At 35.1% G+C, this 16,339-nt stretch overlaps 1 protein-coding gene across 2 annotated transcripts in view; it reads left to right on the forward strand.

Annotated features, from left to right (window-relative positions):
- Nucleotides 1–15,594, forward strand: part of CENPK (centromere protein K) — a 37,152-nt gene extending 21,558 nt beyond the window's left edge. For both annotated transcript variants that reach the window (XM_021007288.2, XM_021007289.2), the window contains exons 5-10: nt 2,673–2,719; nt 8,086–8,168; nt 8,255–8,353; nt 8,716–8,845; nt 10,906–10,956; nt 14,593–15,594. In XM_021007288.2, coding sequence (XP_020862947.1) covers nt 2,673–2,719; nt 8,086–8,168; nt 8,255–8,353; nt 8,716–8,845; nt 10,906–10,956; nt 14,593–14,751 — 569 coding nt within the window. In that variant the 3' untranslated portion in view covers nt 14,752–15,594. The remainder of the gene's footprint in view (nt 1–2,672; nt 2,720–8,085; nt 8,169–8,254; nt 8,354–8,715; nt 8,846–10,905; nt 10,957–14,592) is intronic.
- Nucleotides 15,595–16,339: the final 745 nt, after the last annotated feature.

The following is a 16,339-nucleotide window of genomic DNA, read 5'->3' on the forward strand; positions in this document are numbered from 1 at the left end:
CCACTTAGAGAAAATGCATTCATCAGGCAAAATTAGGGGTGATCATGCAGATAGTGCGATCTATGGACAAATTCATAACTCAGGAGTATTACTTTTACAGCTATCATTATTTTTCATACAGTTGAGGCCCTCTCAGTGGAATGGAACATGCTACCTAAATAATGTTTAGGGGAGGATTGCAGGGGAACCATACCAGCATCCCTTCACTTTAGAACTATTTCAAACCAATCCAACCATTCTGGACAGCAATTTGGAATTATGTCAAAAGGGCTATAAAACTGGGCATACCCTTTGACCCAGCAATACAGCTAATCGGACTGTACCCTCAAAAAGGTAAAAGGAAAAGGATTTACATGTACAGAAATATTTACATCAGCTCTTTTTGTGGTGACAAAGAGTTGGAAATTGAGGGGATGCTTATCAATTGGGGAATGGCTGAACAAGTTGTGGTATATGGTTGTGGTGGAATACTAGTGTGTTAATAAGAAATGATGAGCAGGATGGTTTCAGGAAAACCTGAAAAAACTTATATGAACTGATGCAAAGTGAAGTAAGTAGAACAAGGAGAACATTGTACACAGTAACAGCAATATTGTATGATGATCAACTGAATGACTTGGCTATTCTCAGCAATATCTAAGACAGTTCTGAAGGACTTAGGATGAAAAGTGCTGTCTCTCTCCAGAGAAAAAAGCTGATGGAATTTGAATGCAGACTGAAACATACTTTTAAATTTTTGTTTATTATTATTGTTCTTTTGATCTGTTTTCTTTTGCAGCATGGCTAATATAGAAATGTTTTACGTGACTACACATGTGTAACCTATATTGAATTGCTTGTCTTCTCAAGGAGGGAAAGGGGAAGGGAAGGAAGGAAAAAATATGGAAGTAAAAAATTTTTTTAATATTAAAATTTTTTGTTTACATGTAATTGAGAAAAAAATAAGTTAAAAGTTAACTTTCAGAGTCATAGTGGCTTTGTAGAGTAAAGCTAGAATTTTATGACACTGAGAGGAGTCTTTTGGGTACCTTTTTATTGCTATTTATTTTAAGAGAGGTAGCATAGCATATTGGAAAAGAGCCAGCCTCATGAGCAGAAAAGCCTTCTTATACATACTGGGTATGTGACACCAGGCAAGACTCTTAATCCCTGGGCTCTAGGCAACTCTTTCCAAGACTGTAAGTTGTAAAGAAAGTGCTGTCTTGAATTGGTAGAGAGAGTTTCTTCACCCGGGGATTCCCTACACCAGTAAAACTACAGGTCTAATTCCTTCCTCTGTGCTTTTTTTAAAGTAGCATTAGCCCCTCCCAAACTTTAGTGCTCCAACTTTCTGGGTGAGCTTGTCAAAGACTTTGTACACTATGGGTAAAATGACCAGTAGTCGATTTTAGTAGTACACTGTAGAATTGTGAGAGCTATACTGGGATCTCCCACAACCTCTATGCCTCCTTCTGCCTCCTAAACATTTCGTTCATGTTCTGATTACAGCTGAAGGAATCATCCCACTGTGCTACTACTAGGGCCAAATTCACATTATCGTATCTCATTTGGGTTTTCAGTACTGTATAGGCAGTCCTTTTAATCCTCCCTGGTTGTCTCACACTTCCCACTATTGCTTTCCAAACCTTCATATTTTTTCCTCAGGCCGTATACAGGTAGGGTCCACCCCTACCCCAGCCCTACTTCCTTCAACAGAGTTCCTCACTTCCTGCTTAGAAAACTGAGGCCATTTGCCATGAGGCTTCCCTTTCTTACCTATCCCACACTTCAAAACCTTCTACATTATTACCCATACTCTTTTATTCTAGTTGAGGAAGGAAACTTTACCGCAGCATTTCTTGCCAGGGCCAAATCTACTTGTGCTTCTGATCCTATTCTTCTTTCTCTAGGGATCTTATCCCGTCATTCACTCTCATTTTCTTTCTCTTCTCTCTCTCTGTCTACAGGTTCCTTCCCTGTTCCTACAAACATGTTCAGGACTCCACTTACTGCACTAACCATTACTTCACCCTGCCATCCCCTTGGGCTACTATCCTTTATCTCCTTTCTTTCAGTGCCACACTCCTAGAAAGAATCATTTCATTTTCACCCACTCACTTTTCACTCCTGGAAAGCTGACTTTTAGCCTTACCACATGACTAACGCTGCTTTTTCCAAGGTTATCAGCCATCTCAACTATTCTGCCCAGTGACCTTTTCTCTCTCTCTTTTTTTTTGGGGGGGGGCATCTCTGTAAGCTGTTGATCACCCTTTCCTCCTGGATATACTGTCCTTTCTTGGCTTCTGTGCCACAACTTTCTTCCTGGCTATCTCCTGTCTATTGTCCTTGTATCACCCAGTGCTTTGTACATTGTGGGTGGTTAATGTTCAGTTGAATTGAATGCTCACAAAACATGTATAAGAGATGCTTAAGCAGTCAGGGGTCCTCTAAGTCACAGAACATAGGTTATTTAGTGCTACCTAGCACTGTATAATTTGAGCAATTATTCAAAATAATTCATTAGACTAAATTTTTAAGTATATTAGAATCACATAATGAATTTTACTATGTTAGAATTGTCTAGACAGGGAAAGCACCATTTTAGTTCACAAACTAAATTTAAGTTTTCTAAGAAATATACTGGAATGAAATAAGGTAATAATACATGTAATTTTTTCATATTTTTCCCCTAGTAATCCCATTGAATCCAGAAAATCTGGTAGCACTAGGAAAAGAAGAGGTAAGTTCTTTAGTTACTTTGTAATAACTCCATATAATTTAGAAGTAAAATGTTTATTAACATAGGACACTCAGAAATTAATATAAAACAACCTAAAATCCCTATTTACCTCTTAAATTTTACAGGATTTTGTTTTTCTTGTTTTTGTTTGTTTATAAATCCCATGTTAAATGAGATGGGATTGTTTTCTTTAATTGAAAGTAGTTTTTGTCTGAGCCAAGTTTATAAGTTACACAGTTCTCTGCTAAGGTAAATGAGAAATCTTGGTCCGTAAACAATACTGTTCTATGTAAATTTCAGTTCATTTCAAGTTTGGGATAAATGTAAAAAGCTAGAGAGACAAAAGAATGTTTTATTTCCTTTTACAAAAGGAAAGATATTTACCTGAAATAATTAGGAAAACCTTTTTTTCATTTTAAATGTCCTTTTTTAATCATTATTTTACTAATTAAAAGTTTTACTATACAATGAACAACAAAAAGGAATATATATGAACATTCTGTATATACAGATTTTTCTAAAACATAGTAAATTTAAAATAATTGCCCTCTTTGTACCCTTTTCTGGACTTCTTTTTGTTTTCTTCTGTGTATATTTAAATATTGGCATCTCTAGCATTACCTACTCACTTGTCTTCCTGACAAATACAATTAAGCAAAACAAATCAACACATTGGCAATGACAAAATCTATGATTCAGTTTGCACTTCTAATTTTGGGGAAGCTTTTGAAGACACATAGTTAAGTGGAAGATTAGAAATGTTGATTTGTGGCTATATTTTTTCTACTGCTCTAGGGAGAAAAGGAAGAGAACAGGCAAAGTCAAAGCATATTAATGCTTTTTTTTTTCTGATTAGTTGGGAATAAGCAGAGAAGGATATTCTAGAGGAGAAAAGTCCGTGGATTATGGTGCTGAACTGGTCTAGAGCACTGAAGCTGTGTACATTTCTGGGAAGACATCTTGTCTCTAGGATAACAGAAATGGGAAGAATTACAAAGGAATATTTTCATCAGAAATAAGATTCAGACCTAGAATTAGTTAATGGTAATTAAAGGATTCATGAGGTACAGAATTGTGTCAATTAATCTGAAATACCTGCCACATGTCAAGGTACTGGATTATATGCATGTAGGTGTTTGTTTTCTTTAAAACTTTGTTTCTGGAAGCCATCTTTTAAATACAGTTTTTGGCAGTACTGTTTATGTGTTAATGAAAAGTTCTATTAATATATTTCTGTGGTTGAAAGCATGTTTACTTCAATCTCAGATAAACCTACCTAGAAATAAGTAGGGAATAGTGGATAGCATGATGGAGTTGGGGTCTCATGAGACCTGGGTTAAAATCTAACATGTGACTGTGTGTTGACTATGAACAAGTAACTTCCTTCTTTAAACTTAAGTGCAAGTAAGCCTCATATATAAGATATTTTGCTAGGTGCTGGGTATAAAAAACAAAAATTGTCCTTGCCCTTGGAAAACTTACATTTTACTGAGGGATACAACCTGTACATAAGTATAGCAGAAGGGAAATCAAAGAGGAGGATGAGGAGAGTCAGGGAAGGCTTTGTTGTGGAGGTAACACATGAGTTGAGCTTTGAAAGAAGACAGATTCTGAGAGGTAGAGATGAGGGGATTTGTGCCTGGAGGCAGGAGATAACGTAATGAATTTCAGAGTATGACCACTGGTCCATTTTGACCAGAACATTGAAGGGTGTAAGAAAGGTCATAAGAGAACATAAAGAGATTATGAGACTGGGAAGGTTAGTGCAAGTCAGACTGTGGTGGAAGGCATTAAATACTAGGCCCAAGAAGTTTGTATTTTATTCTAAAGGGAATCACAGAAGCTATTTGTGCAGGGGAAAGAAATGATCAAAGCTGTGCCTTAGAAGGTCAGTAGTTGGAGCAGAGGAGGGAGAGTGTTCTAAGCATGGGAGATAGCCAGAGAAAATATGGGGACAAAAAGATAGAATGTCTTGTTTGAGGAACAGCAAGAAGGCCAGTGTCATTGGACAAGGAGTGAAGTGTGAAATGACTGCAAAGATAGGAAGGGGCTAGGTTATGGAGGACTTTGAACACCAAACAGACATTTTGTAGTTGATCTTTCGGGTCATAGGAAGCCACTGGAGTTTATCGAGAAGAGGGTGACATGGTCAGACCTGTGCTTTTTGGAAGATCGCTGGTGGCTGAATGGGGGATGGACTATGGGGGGAGACATTTGAGGCAGACGGACCCACCAGTTGGCTGCTGGCAATAATCCAGGCATGAAGTGATTAGGGGGCCTGCACTAGTGTGGTGACAGTGTCAGAGGAGAGGAGGGGGATGTACTTGAGAGAAGGTGTAATTTATAGGCCTTGGCAACAGCTTGGAGTGGGAGAGAGTGAGGAATCCAGGATGACTTCTAGGTTGTGAGCCTGAAGGGACTGGGAGGATGGTGTTGCCCTCTATAGGGAAGGTAGTGAAAGAGAATAAGTTCTGTTTTGATCATATATCACTAGCTTCATGACTAGTCCACTTCCTTTTCCAGTCATACACACACCTCTCTGGTGCCATCCTTTACCCTTCTTTTGCACACTTCTTTCTTGGCAATATATTACCTGCTCCATATATATTACAGGCACCTCCATTATGCTTCTCCATTGCCTTTTGGATGAGCAAGTTTTGTTCTTTGAAGAATGTGTTATTCCATCACCCACAGCCATACTGCATCACTTGATGAATTTTCATGTTAAGAATGAGCCTTTGTTTCAGGGAGAAGTTTGGGATCATTTAAAGCATGTACAACTTTTCCAAGGCACTTCAGCTCATTCTTTTGCGTCTTCAGTTTGGAGCCAGGTCGCTATCCAGCCACAGTAGATACCTAAGATGATATGTATTGATGGACTAACTCTGTAGGTTTTCCATTCCATTACACATCATTCTAGGCAATAGGATTTCTTCATCCACTTAGTTTTTTCTTTGTGGATAGTTAAGTTGAATTCTTTTGAGTGATTATGGAACCATATAGGAATCTCTACAATCCTCTGGGACTTGATACATTCAGAGCAATGTAATCTGCCAACAAACACATCTGGAAGATCTTACTTTCTGTAGGGAATCTCTTCCATTTGGAGTCTGCTGGATATCTTCTATAATGGTAACAATCACCTTTAGAAAGCTTTATTTGATATTAGTGATCATAGAATAAAGTTATTTTGTATGATTTTGACATGCAAGGTAAACACATAGGAGAGTTTTAAAGGCAATAGTTTGCCTAATGAAATCAAGTGTTAGTGAGTAGTAAGTCCTTGTGATCTGTGTACTTTTTATTCAGTTATGTAAATGTAAAGGTGTGGTCTGCTTTAGAGTAATAGTTTAAGTAGATAAAAGTGTAAGAAGCTCCTTTGAATTTTCATTATGATACATCTTTGCTATCTATTTTTTATTAAGTATGTTTTATATAAGATCAGCACTGGATGAAAGACCAACCTGAAATATATGTTTCACGTTGAAGGCTATTGACTATGGGGTATTCTTACATTTCCAATTCTGCAGTGTTGTACTACTTTAAGAATGCAGTGAATTTAAAACCTTGTTCAGTTTTAACATGTTAATGAAAAATATTAATAATCTGTTTACTCCAACAGAGATTATAGCTGAGTACTATATCAGCAATAAGATGCCTTTTTTTTATTGACCCTTTGAAGAGACAGAACAATTTAGCCATCATGCAAATAAATACTAATTTGGTATATTGAGACAGGCTGTGTTGTATAATGATTAGAGAGCTGGCCTCCAATCTAGGGAAATCTGGCTTCTAGTTCTGCCTCTGACACACATTGGCTATGACCTTGGGCGAGTGATTAATTTAGTGCTGAAGGCAACTCTCTAAGACTGTAAGTTACAGAGAAGGTGTCAGCCTATATTAGTAGAGGGGGCTTCCTCACCTAGAAAGTTCTATACTAATAAAATTCACAGGTCTACTCCCTGGAACCTTATCCCTAGAAATCTAAAATGCTGAACTTAACCTGCTTTCTTAGTGTAGCAATTAAACATAAATTTTCTTGGTTTAAATATCAACATGTCTAAATATGTTACAGTGATGGTAGAGTGCAAAGATATTAGAAAAAATAGAAATACTGTAATAGAGCTTTGCATTGTATCAGATTTGATCTCTGTTCCCTGCCCCATCAGCAGTTTCTTGGGCTGTGTATTGAAAAGTAAATAGACCTTCTAGAGCTGGTACTGTCAGCAAGCAAGAGAGGCAGCTGTTCCCAGCATCCAACATAGAGGAACTGATGAGATACTCTCAATACACAGACACTCTCATCTTAATCTTTAATAGCTTAAACCTACACTAAAACTTTTGGGACTCTGTGTGTGTTTGTAAATGTGTATCTTTTGGATGCCAGAAAATTTTACTATCTATGCCTATTTTGTGATGTCATATTGAATATGTTAAATAAAGACTAAAAGTAGTTTTCTATTACTACACACACACATACATACACATACACTATATTATTAGTATACATGGCACCAGATACAGTTTTCAGATGTTTTCAGTGTCACAGAAATGCCCTTTTATGGCTCTACTTTGTACTAAAGAGGTTTTTAATCTATAAAACAGTATTAGTCTCAGATATAATTATAGCTAACTTAGTTTCCTTATTAAATTTTAACTTGTAGAATTATCTTAACTCTAAACACTTTTAATTGCATATGTTAAATGCCATCTCATCTGCTTTATTATATAATTCTTGTAGAGGTTTTAAAGCAGCAATCTTGTCCCCATAAATAGTTGCTTCTTAGTCATAAAGAATTACTTATAGGTTATGTAAGTGCAGACAGTGAGATGGTGTATTACATATTTGTCATGAAGTCCCATGTTCCAGAACTAGAATATTTAACCTGGAATTCGACTATATAAAATATAGATATCTGCTTTACCAAGTCAGTATCAAAAGACATTCAACAGATTTATTTTCTTTCACTTGCTATTGTTTTCTAAACTGGATTATCAGACCAGAATATAAGTTGAGAACAGTTCTCATCACTCAGAGGACTAATGGTGAAACATGTCTTTCTCCTCTCAGTAGAAAGGGATGTGAGCCAGTGTTGCTAGATATAGCCAGTGTGTTGAATTGTTTTTCTTAACTGTACTTTGTTACATGAGAGGTCTCTTACATCTTACTGTCTCTTCTTCACATGAGGGGGATTTAGGGGAATCCTTGAGAAGTAATTGAAATGTTTAAAAAGTGCATCAATTTAAAAATGTTTAAAAATTAAGTCAAATGAAAATGAGTACATAAAAGATAATTCCAAATGGTATTTAAAGAATATTAATAGTTTAAGAACTTAAGTATTCTTATGGGTCTTTTTGTGTTGTAGTTGCAAAAATTAGACCATGATCTTGAAATATTACTGTCGACGGTTCAGTCAAAGAATCAGAAACTACGTGAAGACTTAAGAAGGTATATATCATATTATACATTGTGACATTAATGGCAATTGAAATGATATACCTGATTTTTTTTTCTCAATATTCTTTTCTTTTAAGAGAGCAAGGATGGTTGGATGAGCAAGAAGAGCTAGTAGCATCTCTCAATGAAATATGTAAGGAGCTAAAAAATCAAGTGATAACAGCTTCTGAGAAAAGGTAAATACATACTATGTTGTTAGGTTTTATCAGTAAGATAGCATTGTAAACTTGTTTGTGTTACATGAAATAAAGAAATTGGGAGATTGTGTCAAGAGTTGTGAGTGTAGTCTTGATTCCTGCCACTTAATAATTGTTTAATTATTTGGTAAATTGATTTCTCTGTACTGTTTAATTTTAGGATTTGTTCAATTGGGGGCAATTGTTCTTTTTTATCTAGATATTGGTCTAGAACTAATTAAACGTGTGAAATATTACAAAAACCTTTTACAAAGCTTGAGACACCCGAAGAAAGTAGCATTCTACCATACTTTTTAGAAATTGTGCTTTACCATCTCATTTGTTCTCTTAATATTTGTTAGAATTTTACTTGAACTGAAAACTAAAATGACTAAAATAAGAAGACATAGAGAAAAACTCTTGACCTCTCTGGGTGAGGTTCTAGACAAGCATTTTCCTCTCCCTGAAGAAAATGGAAATAAAAAGAGAAAAGTAAGTTTTGGATATTTGTTGGGATTTTTTTTTTAGGCAATTGGGGTTAAGTGACTTGCCCAGGCTAGTAAATGGCAAGTGTTTGGTCTGAGGCTAGATTTGAACTCAGGTCCTCCTGACTTCAGGGCCAGTGCTCTATCCACTGTGCCACCTAGCTGCCCCGGGATTTTTCTTTTAAGAAATCATTTATGAAATACCTACTTCATGTATCATTTTACCTTATTTTCCCTTCCAGTTCCAATCTTCCATTATATTCCTTTGCCTCCTTCCTTTTCCTTTCCCATAAAATCCTGTTAACTCTTATACAATAGAAATGGAAAGAGAATCTTTCCTCAACTGTTTATATTACCTGTTGACCTATAGTGTTATAGCTGATAGTGCAGGCTTTTGTTTATTATCATTACTCCAAGTCAGTTAACAAGCATTTAATAAATGATTGCTGTATGTTAAGCACTGTGTGAAGAATACAAAGAAAGGCAAAAATGGTCTCTTCCTCAAAGAGCTCATATACTTACGGAGGAGACAGTATTCAAATAGCTATGTATATAAACAAGATATATACAGAATAAATGGAAGGTTATCTCAAAGAAACAGCACCAGCAACCATCAGATAAGAACATGGAAAGGTCCTTTGTGGAAGGTGAGATTTGAACTGAATTGTGAAGGATGCAAGGAGATGAAAGAATTAGAGCTTTGCCAATATGGGAGACAGCTGATGCAAATGCACAGAGATGGGAGCAGCAAGAAGGTCAGTGTAGCTGTATCACAGAGTACATGAAGGGTAGTAAGTATAAGAAGACTAGAAAGGAAAAAGGGGACAGGTTGTGAAGGGCTTTAAATGCCAAACATGGTTTTATATTTGACCCTGAAGGTAATGGTGAATCACTGAAGTTTATTGAATTGGGGGAAAAGGTGGAAGGTGGTGATAGGGGAAGGGTGGGGAGACAGGACGTCGTCAGCTGGGTGGAGCAGAGACTGGAGTGGGAGAGACTTGAGACAGAGAGACAAATCAGGTGAGTTTTTTTCAGTAAAGGCATGACCTGATGAAAGCTTGCAGCAGAATGGTGACTGTAGACAAAAGGGTTGTGAAGGTATAAATGACAAGACTGGAGTGGAATGGAGTTTGACAAAGTTGCAAGCCTGGATTCCTTGGAGGAGGAGGATGTTCTTGACAGTATTAGGAAAGATGGGAAGAGAAGATGGTTTGCAAGGGAAAGATAAGTTATGTTTTGGACATATGTTATGCTTATGGGGCAGTTGGCAGTGTGAGATTGGAACTCAGCAGGGAGACATAAGAATTTAAATACTTCCTCTCCTCTTCAGGCCTCCAATCTTCTTCTCCATCTTTTCATTTTGATTTCCCACCTACCCACTGATTCTTTCCACTGATCTTAATCTTCCTTAAGGTTCACATAACTCTACTTATCACAGGCTCTCCAGTAACAAGCCCCTTTCTACATTTAGTGGTTTACCACCCCCACTTAAACTATTCCACATAGATATTATAAATACATACCAGGGCTAGAATTCTACCATATACTGACTCCATTTATTCAGACACTTTTCACAAAACCTTATCTCTGCATGTAGACTGGCTTGTCTTCTTCTGACAGACTAATTACCTGTGAACTCCTCTTCTTACATTTGTTATATGTGCCATGACTTCTCCTTTTATAACAGTATATATACTTACTGAATTTTGTCTTGCCCTATTGTACTGTTATTTCTGTGAATATGATCTATTCACTAAATAAAATTGTTATTTTTGTTAAAATGTGCACTTTGTGTTGATGTTACTAATTTTTCGGTTTTTACAATCCCATTTTTTATGTTGTTGTTAAATATGGTAGATATTTATCTTTATTGTTTTTTAAAATGATTAAATTGTTGATGCTTTGTAATCTAAATTATTATATTATGGTAATTACAAAATATCACTTGAAAAATATTTAATATATGTATAGTCAGTAGCAGTTCTTTTAGAAACTATATTTATAGAACTTTTTATTAACCTTTTCTTTTCCAAATATTCCTTTTCAAATATTTTTTGCACCCCTTAGAGAGAGTGTCAGCCAAATGTACGATTAATGACAGTGCATGAAATTTTAGAGGTAAGTGTTTCATCAGTTTAAAAATTTTCTTTATCTTGCTGTTTTTTAATCTTATTTTTAAAGTAATGGTCTTCAACAAAAATTAAACTGTAAATAAAATCAATTGATATGTTTAAGAGAAGCCCTCAACTTTTTTTAGAGAAGAGAAATTTTAATAATTGTGATAAGTAAAACTTGATCTGGGCTTTAGAAACAGATTTTGCTGAGGCTTTTATCTCCTCCAGGCTAGAAGTTTAGCCACCGCTTGCAGTCCTAATCCCAATATTTATTGGCATGGAAGCTTTGACTTGCTCCATTTCCAGCTTGGACAGGTTCATATCCCCCCCTCCCCATTCTCAGGGGCTCACCATATTGGTACCATACTTAGTGGAGACAATCAATTATGTTAACCCCATTGCATTTCAGAGCTGCTGAGGTCAAGTGGAATACCAGCCTCAGTCTCTCCAGTAGGAGGGTCTGTACATGTGCCACCACACCCTGCACATTCTGTTTCTCACTGTACCTGACATAAATTTTTCCTAAATATATGTAGCTGAACTTCAACCCTAAATTTGTTTCTGACTTTGTGTGTTGTGTATAATTGAAAGTAATAGCAAAGGTAATTTTTGAAAAATGATTAAAATTAAGATTTGCACCCATATTACACTCTTTTTAATTAAAAAGATGTAAAAGTACTACATTCTTATGTGATACTTTGACAAAATATCATTTACTTAGAATTTACATGGTGAAATCCTATAGAGTAAGAGTCGGTTTTGTTTTTGGATATGGGATTATGTTTGGGGGGAGAGGTTGGAGTTGCTCACTCCCTCAAAGATAAACTTAAGATTGTGAATTCTTTCCATAAAGTGGCAAGAATTCATGCAGGAAAAAAAAAACCCTAGGTAAAACCAGACTGCGTCTGTCTGTCTGTCTGTCTCTTTCTCTTTCATGATGCAAGAGCTGAGGAATTACAGCTTTCTCATATTAAGACTTTAGCTTCCTGGTCATGCTGACATTGTTAAGCATTCTTTTGAAGTAGAGACCAAATATATGCTTTATTTAGACCCCAAAGATAATTTTGTGTACTTAATAGTATCTTGATATTACTCTTAATAACAAATTGAACAAAAATTGAAAACAAAATGTGCACTCTGTAAAGGGAGTCTAAAAATGCTATGTGGTGGTGGTAAGTTTAGACCAGGCGTGGGGAACCCATGGCCTCAAGGCCACATGTGGCCCGCTAGATCCTCAAGTGTGGTTTAGATTCAAGCAAAGGGCTGCACTTGAGGACCTAGAGGGCCACATGTGGCATCAAGGCCACGAGTTTCACACCCCTGGTTTAGACAGTTTGTGTGATTATTTTTTAACTGGAAAATAAACACAAAGATTAAATGTATAAAAGTTCTATAAGTTTAAAAAATAAATTATCATAGAAAATTATAATAAATGTAATTTTAGGGAACAAGAATGAAAACCTGTTTCTATTTTATTTCTTAGTTTAGGTATTTTAAAATAACTCATGAATAGAATGGCTCCTTTGAAAAGCAAAATACCAAAAAAAAATTTTAGGGTGTTTGAAAGCCTTAAACATATGTAGCTCCCCAATTGATATTTAGGAAAAAAAAAGATTTCTGATTTTTGCTTTGATTTTTGCCCTCTCTCTCCCTTCCACTCCTTCCACTGGAGCATGGGCAATTATTTGGTGACTTGGGATATAAACACTTAAATAATGTTAACTATAAAAATGGATTCTTTATTTCTAACAGCATTCAGGGTGATGTACAGAATGTTGAATTAGAAGCTATTCCTGCCCTTACAGGCACATCCTACCAACAGGGTGGTAGGCAAGGTGGCAAAAATAAAACTTCCAATAAGTGTTAAAATGAGAGTCCTCTCCCTTTTAACTCTTTCTGGCATTTACTACAAACACCGGTATAAGGTTGATTAGTACAACTTCTTTTAAAAATTTAAATGATTTTAATTCTATTTTTAAAATCCAGTACCAAATGCCTTAAAATAGGGATTTCTATTTGTTCTGTATCCTGATGTATTCAGAAATCAACTAGAGTGTTCTTCACAATAGGTTCAGCTTAGAAACCTATTTTGAACACCATTGTTGCTGATGACCAACTCTGCTAGAAATTATGTTGTATCTACTTTAATTATATTTTGTATTTAATTTCCTTTGTGTATGTTTTTCTCCCACCAAAGAATTCAAGCCCCTTGAAGGAAGTGGTTCATTTTTGTCTCTATGTTCTCAGTGCCAAGCAGTGTGCCTGGCACATAGCAGGTGCTTAACAAATGTTTGATGAGTGAAAAGATGAATTCAGATGGCCAACAAAGACAAGAGATAACCATTTCAATGTTGAAACAATTATGTTCTTAGGTTATAGAGGCAGATTTCAGACTTACCTCTGGAGAATGCTTACTTACTCTTCATTTCTTGCAATTACTAAATTTTCCAGATGAGTAATCTAAAGAATATAGGTTATTATTATTAAAAGACTCAGGACTGGTATTTATGAATTCCTAACTTTATAGACCTAACTAATAATAATTATTCTTATTAATATAGTTGTTAGCTATTTACTAAAATTTTTTCTTTATAAGAATCTTGTGTAGTAGATAACAAAATCTCCTCTTTACAGATAAGAAACATGAGTCCTCATAGCTACTAAAAATTGCTTGCCTGATGTCAGCCACTTACATGGTAGTCAGATGGTTCTACTCTAGTGCTTTTTTTTTTTAAGGTTTTAAACCTCTCCTTAAATCCTGCCTTGGATGTCACCTTGTAATTTTTCCTGACATTGGCAGCAGAACTTAAGTGCTCTGGCAAATACCAGTAACTGATTTTGTACCAGTTGTTCAAGGACTAGCTTAGCTAATATCAGAGAAGATACCTGTTACCTTTTGGTGGGCTACATGAACTTATAAAAGATCTGTATCTTAAATTGCAGAGAGGATTTTAGCCTGCATCAGTAGAGAAAGTACCCACACCAAGGACGTTTTTGGTCTTTTAAGTTTTAAATAATAGTGACTAATGATTAAGTAGTGTTTATCTTGAGAAAAGTAAGAGTCTTAAATACCATATGCATTTTTTTTTTTGGTTGGGCAATGGGGGTTAAGTGACTTTCCCAGGGTCACACAGCTAGTAAGTGTTATGTGTCTGAGGCCAGATTTGAACTCAGGTCCTCCTGAATCCAGGGCTGGTGTTCTGTCCACTGTGCCACCTAGCTGCCACCACCATATGCATTTTGTTTTAATTTAATTTAATTTTTGTTTTTTACTGAGTTTGACAGTGATGTCATTGATTGTAGGGATTGTAACTGAATTGTTATACTGGAGTTCTTAAAACAGGATCACATCCAAGCAAAGGAAACTAGAAAAATAGGTGTTTCATGGATTAAAATTATAATTTAGTTAATTATACAAGGGGAATTTGAAAAACTGAAGTGAACAAATAAATTTAAATTTTACTGTAGTATATTTGGTCTTTGAAAACAGTAAATTCTTTGAGTAGGAAATTAGAATTATAGTTCAAACAGCCCTTTAGAAAGATCAGTGTCCTTTGAAAGATCTGAAATGTTTTGTGTTTTTTTAAGGTTTTAAACCTCACCTTAAATAAAGCATATTTTGGTTAATTTTTCTTTCTAGATTCTTATAAATAGCCTACTTCATTCTCCACATGATCCATATGTAAAAATTAATGACTCCTTTTGGCCGCCTTATATTGAACTGCTGCTGCGTAGTGGAATTGCGCTTAGACATCAAGATGATCCAAGCCGAATACGATTAGAAGCATTTCATCAGTAAAAATGGTTTGCTTTCTTAGATTTGGTATTTAGAAACGTTGGCACCCACACATAATGGAAGCCCAAATATCCGCTTGGATGAAGAACATTGTTTTCACACCAAAATTTAATCTTTCATTTGTTGCTGATTTTCTAATTACATATTCCTTTCTCATTTAATCAGTGTTGAAATATTGCAAAATATTTTTATAACACCTTTTCTTTAGCATTTTGCTTCAAACTTAGCTTGGATGTTTTAGTGAATTCTAATACAGGTGATGAATTAGGCACTTTTATTATAACATGGAATTGAAGTTGTGTTGGTGCTATAGTTTAAAAGTTAATAGATTTTGAAAAAGTAAACTAAAATTATTTTCACATGTAACAACTTATATATAGACTTAATGAAAATTGGAATATTAAAAACCAGGTGACGCTATTAGATAATGTATAAGAATGTATATTTAAATGCTAAATTATATTATATTGGAAGTTAAACTTTGTGGTTGTCTTTATTGAAAATTTATTCATTTGACCATACTTAAAAGTAATCAGTGAATTATGTCACTGCAGGAATTAGGTCTTCAGAATATGTGTTTTTTAAAATTTTTACATTTTTTTCAGTTAACAAGAATTTATGGGTTTTTTTTTCTCTGTTCCTTTCCTTATCCGTACTAGGAAAAAGAAAAGAAAACCAAAACCCTTGTGACAAATATGCATAGTCAAGCAAAACAAATTGCCATATTAATTCTCTCAAAAAATGTTTGTCTCATTCAGCATCTTTATTTCATCATCTCTTTGTCAGGAAGTGGGCTAAACATGCTTTGGAATTGTGGTACATCATTAAATTAATCATAATTCTTAAGTTTTTCAAAGTGACTTTTCTTTAAAACATTGTTGTTGTGAAAAATTGATTCTCCTGGTTCTGCTCATTTCATTCTCCATCAGGTCATACAAGACTTACCAGTTTTCTCTGAAACTGTCCCCTTCATCATTTCTTAGATGGCCCAGTAGTATTCCATTATATTCATATAATGTAATCTGGTCAGCCATCCCCCAGTAAATGGGCACCCTCTTTGTTTCTCATACTTTACTACTACAAAAAGTTGCTGTAAATATTTTTGTGTGTATGATTCTTTTCCTCTTTCACCTCTTTGAGTAATAGATCTAGTATTTTCTTTAAGATTTTTAACCTCTAAGTGAATTTTATTTTTATTTTTTTCTAGCTCAGTAAAGTAATATGATTTGATTAGTGTTGCACTGAATAAGTAAATTAATTTAGTGTCAGTTTTGTTATATTAGCTCAGTTTATCTTACCTATGAGTAATTACTATTTAGACCAGTATTTATTTTTGTAAAGAGTGTTTTGTAGAAGACCACACAATGCATATAATTCCGGCTTTTGGTTTTAGAGAGAGAGTACTTGCCATATTAAGGAAAGGTCTATTCTTATACTTCCTGGTGTTTTAAAATATTTTCTTTTAAGAATGTTTTCCCTGGAAAGACTATATAAACTGATGCTGAGTGAAGTGAGCAGAACAAGAGAACATTGTACACAGTAACAGCCACACTGTTTGATGACTAACTTTGATAGACTTAGCTCTTCTCAG

This window comes from Phascolarctos cinereus, unplaced genomic scaffold (assembly GCF_003287225.1).
Source record: "Phascolarctos cinereus isolate Bilbo 61053 unplaced genomic scaffold, phaCin_HiC Scaffold_4;HRSCAF=312, whole genome shotgun sequence".
Lineage (NCBI taxonomy): Eukaryota > Metazoa > Chordata > Mammalia > Diprotodontia > Phascolarctidae > Phascolarctos > Phascolarctos cinereus.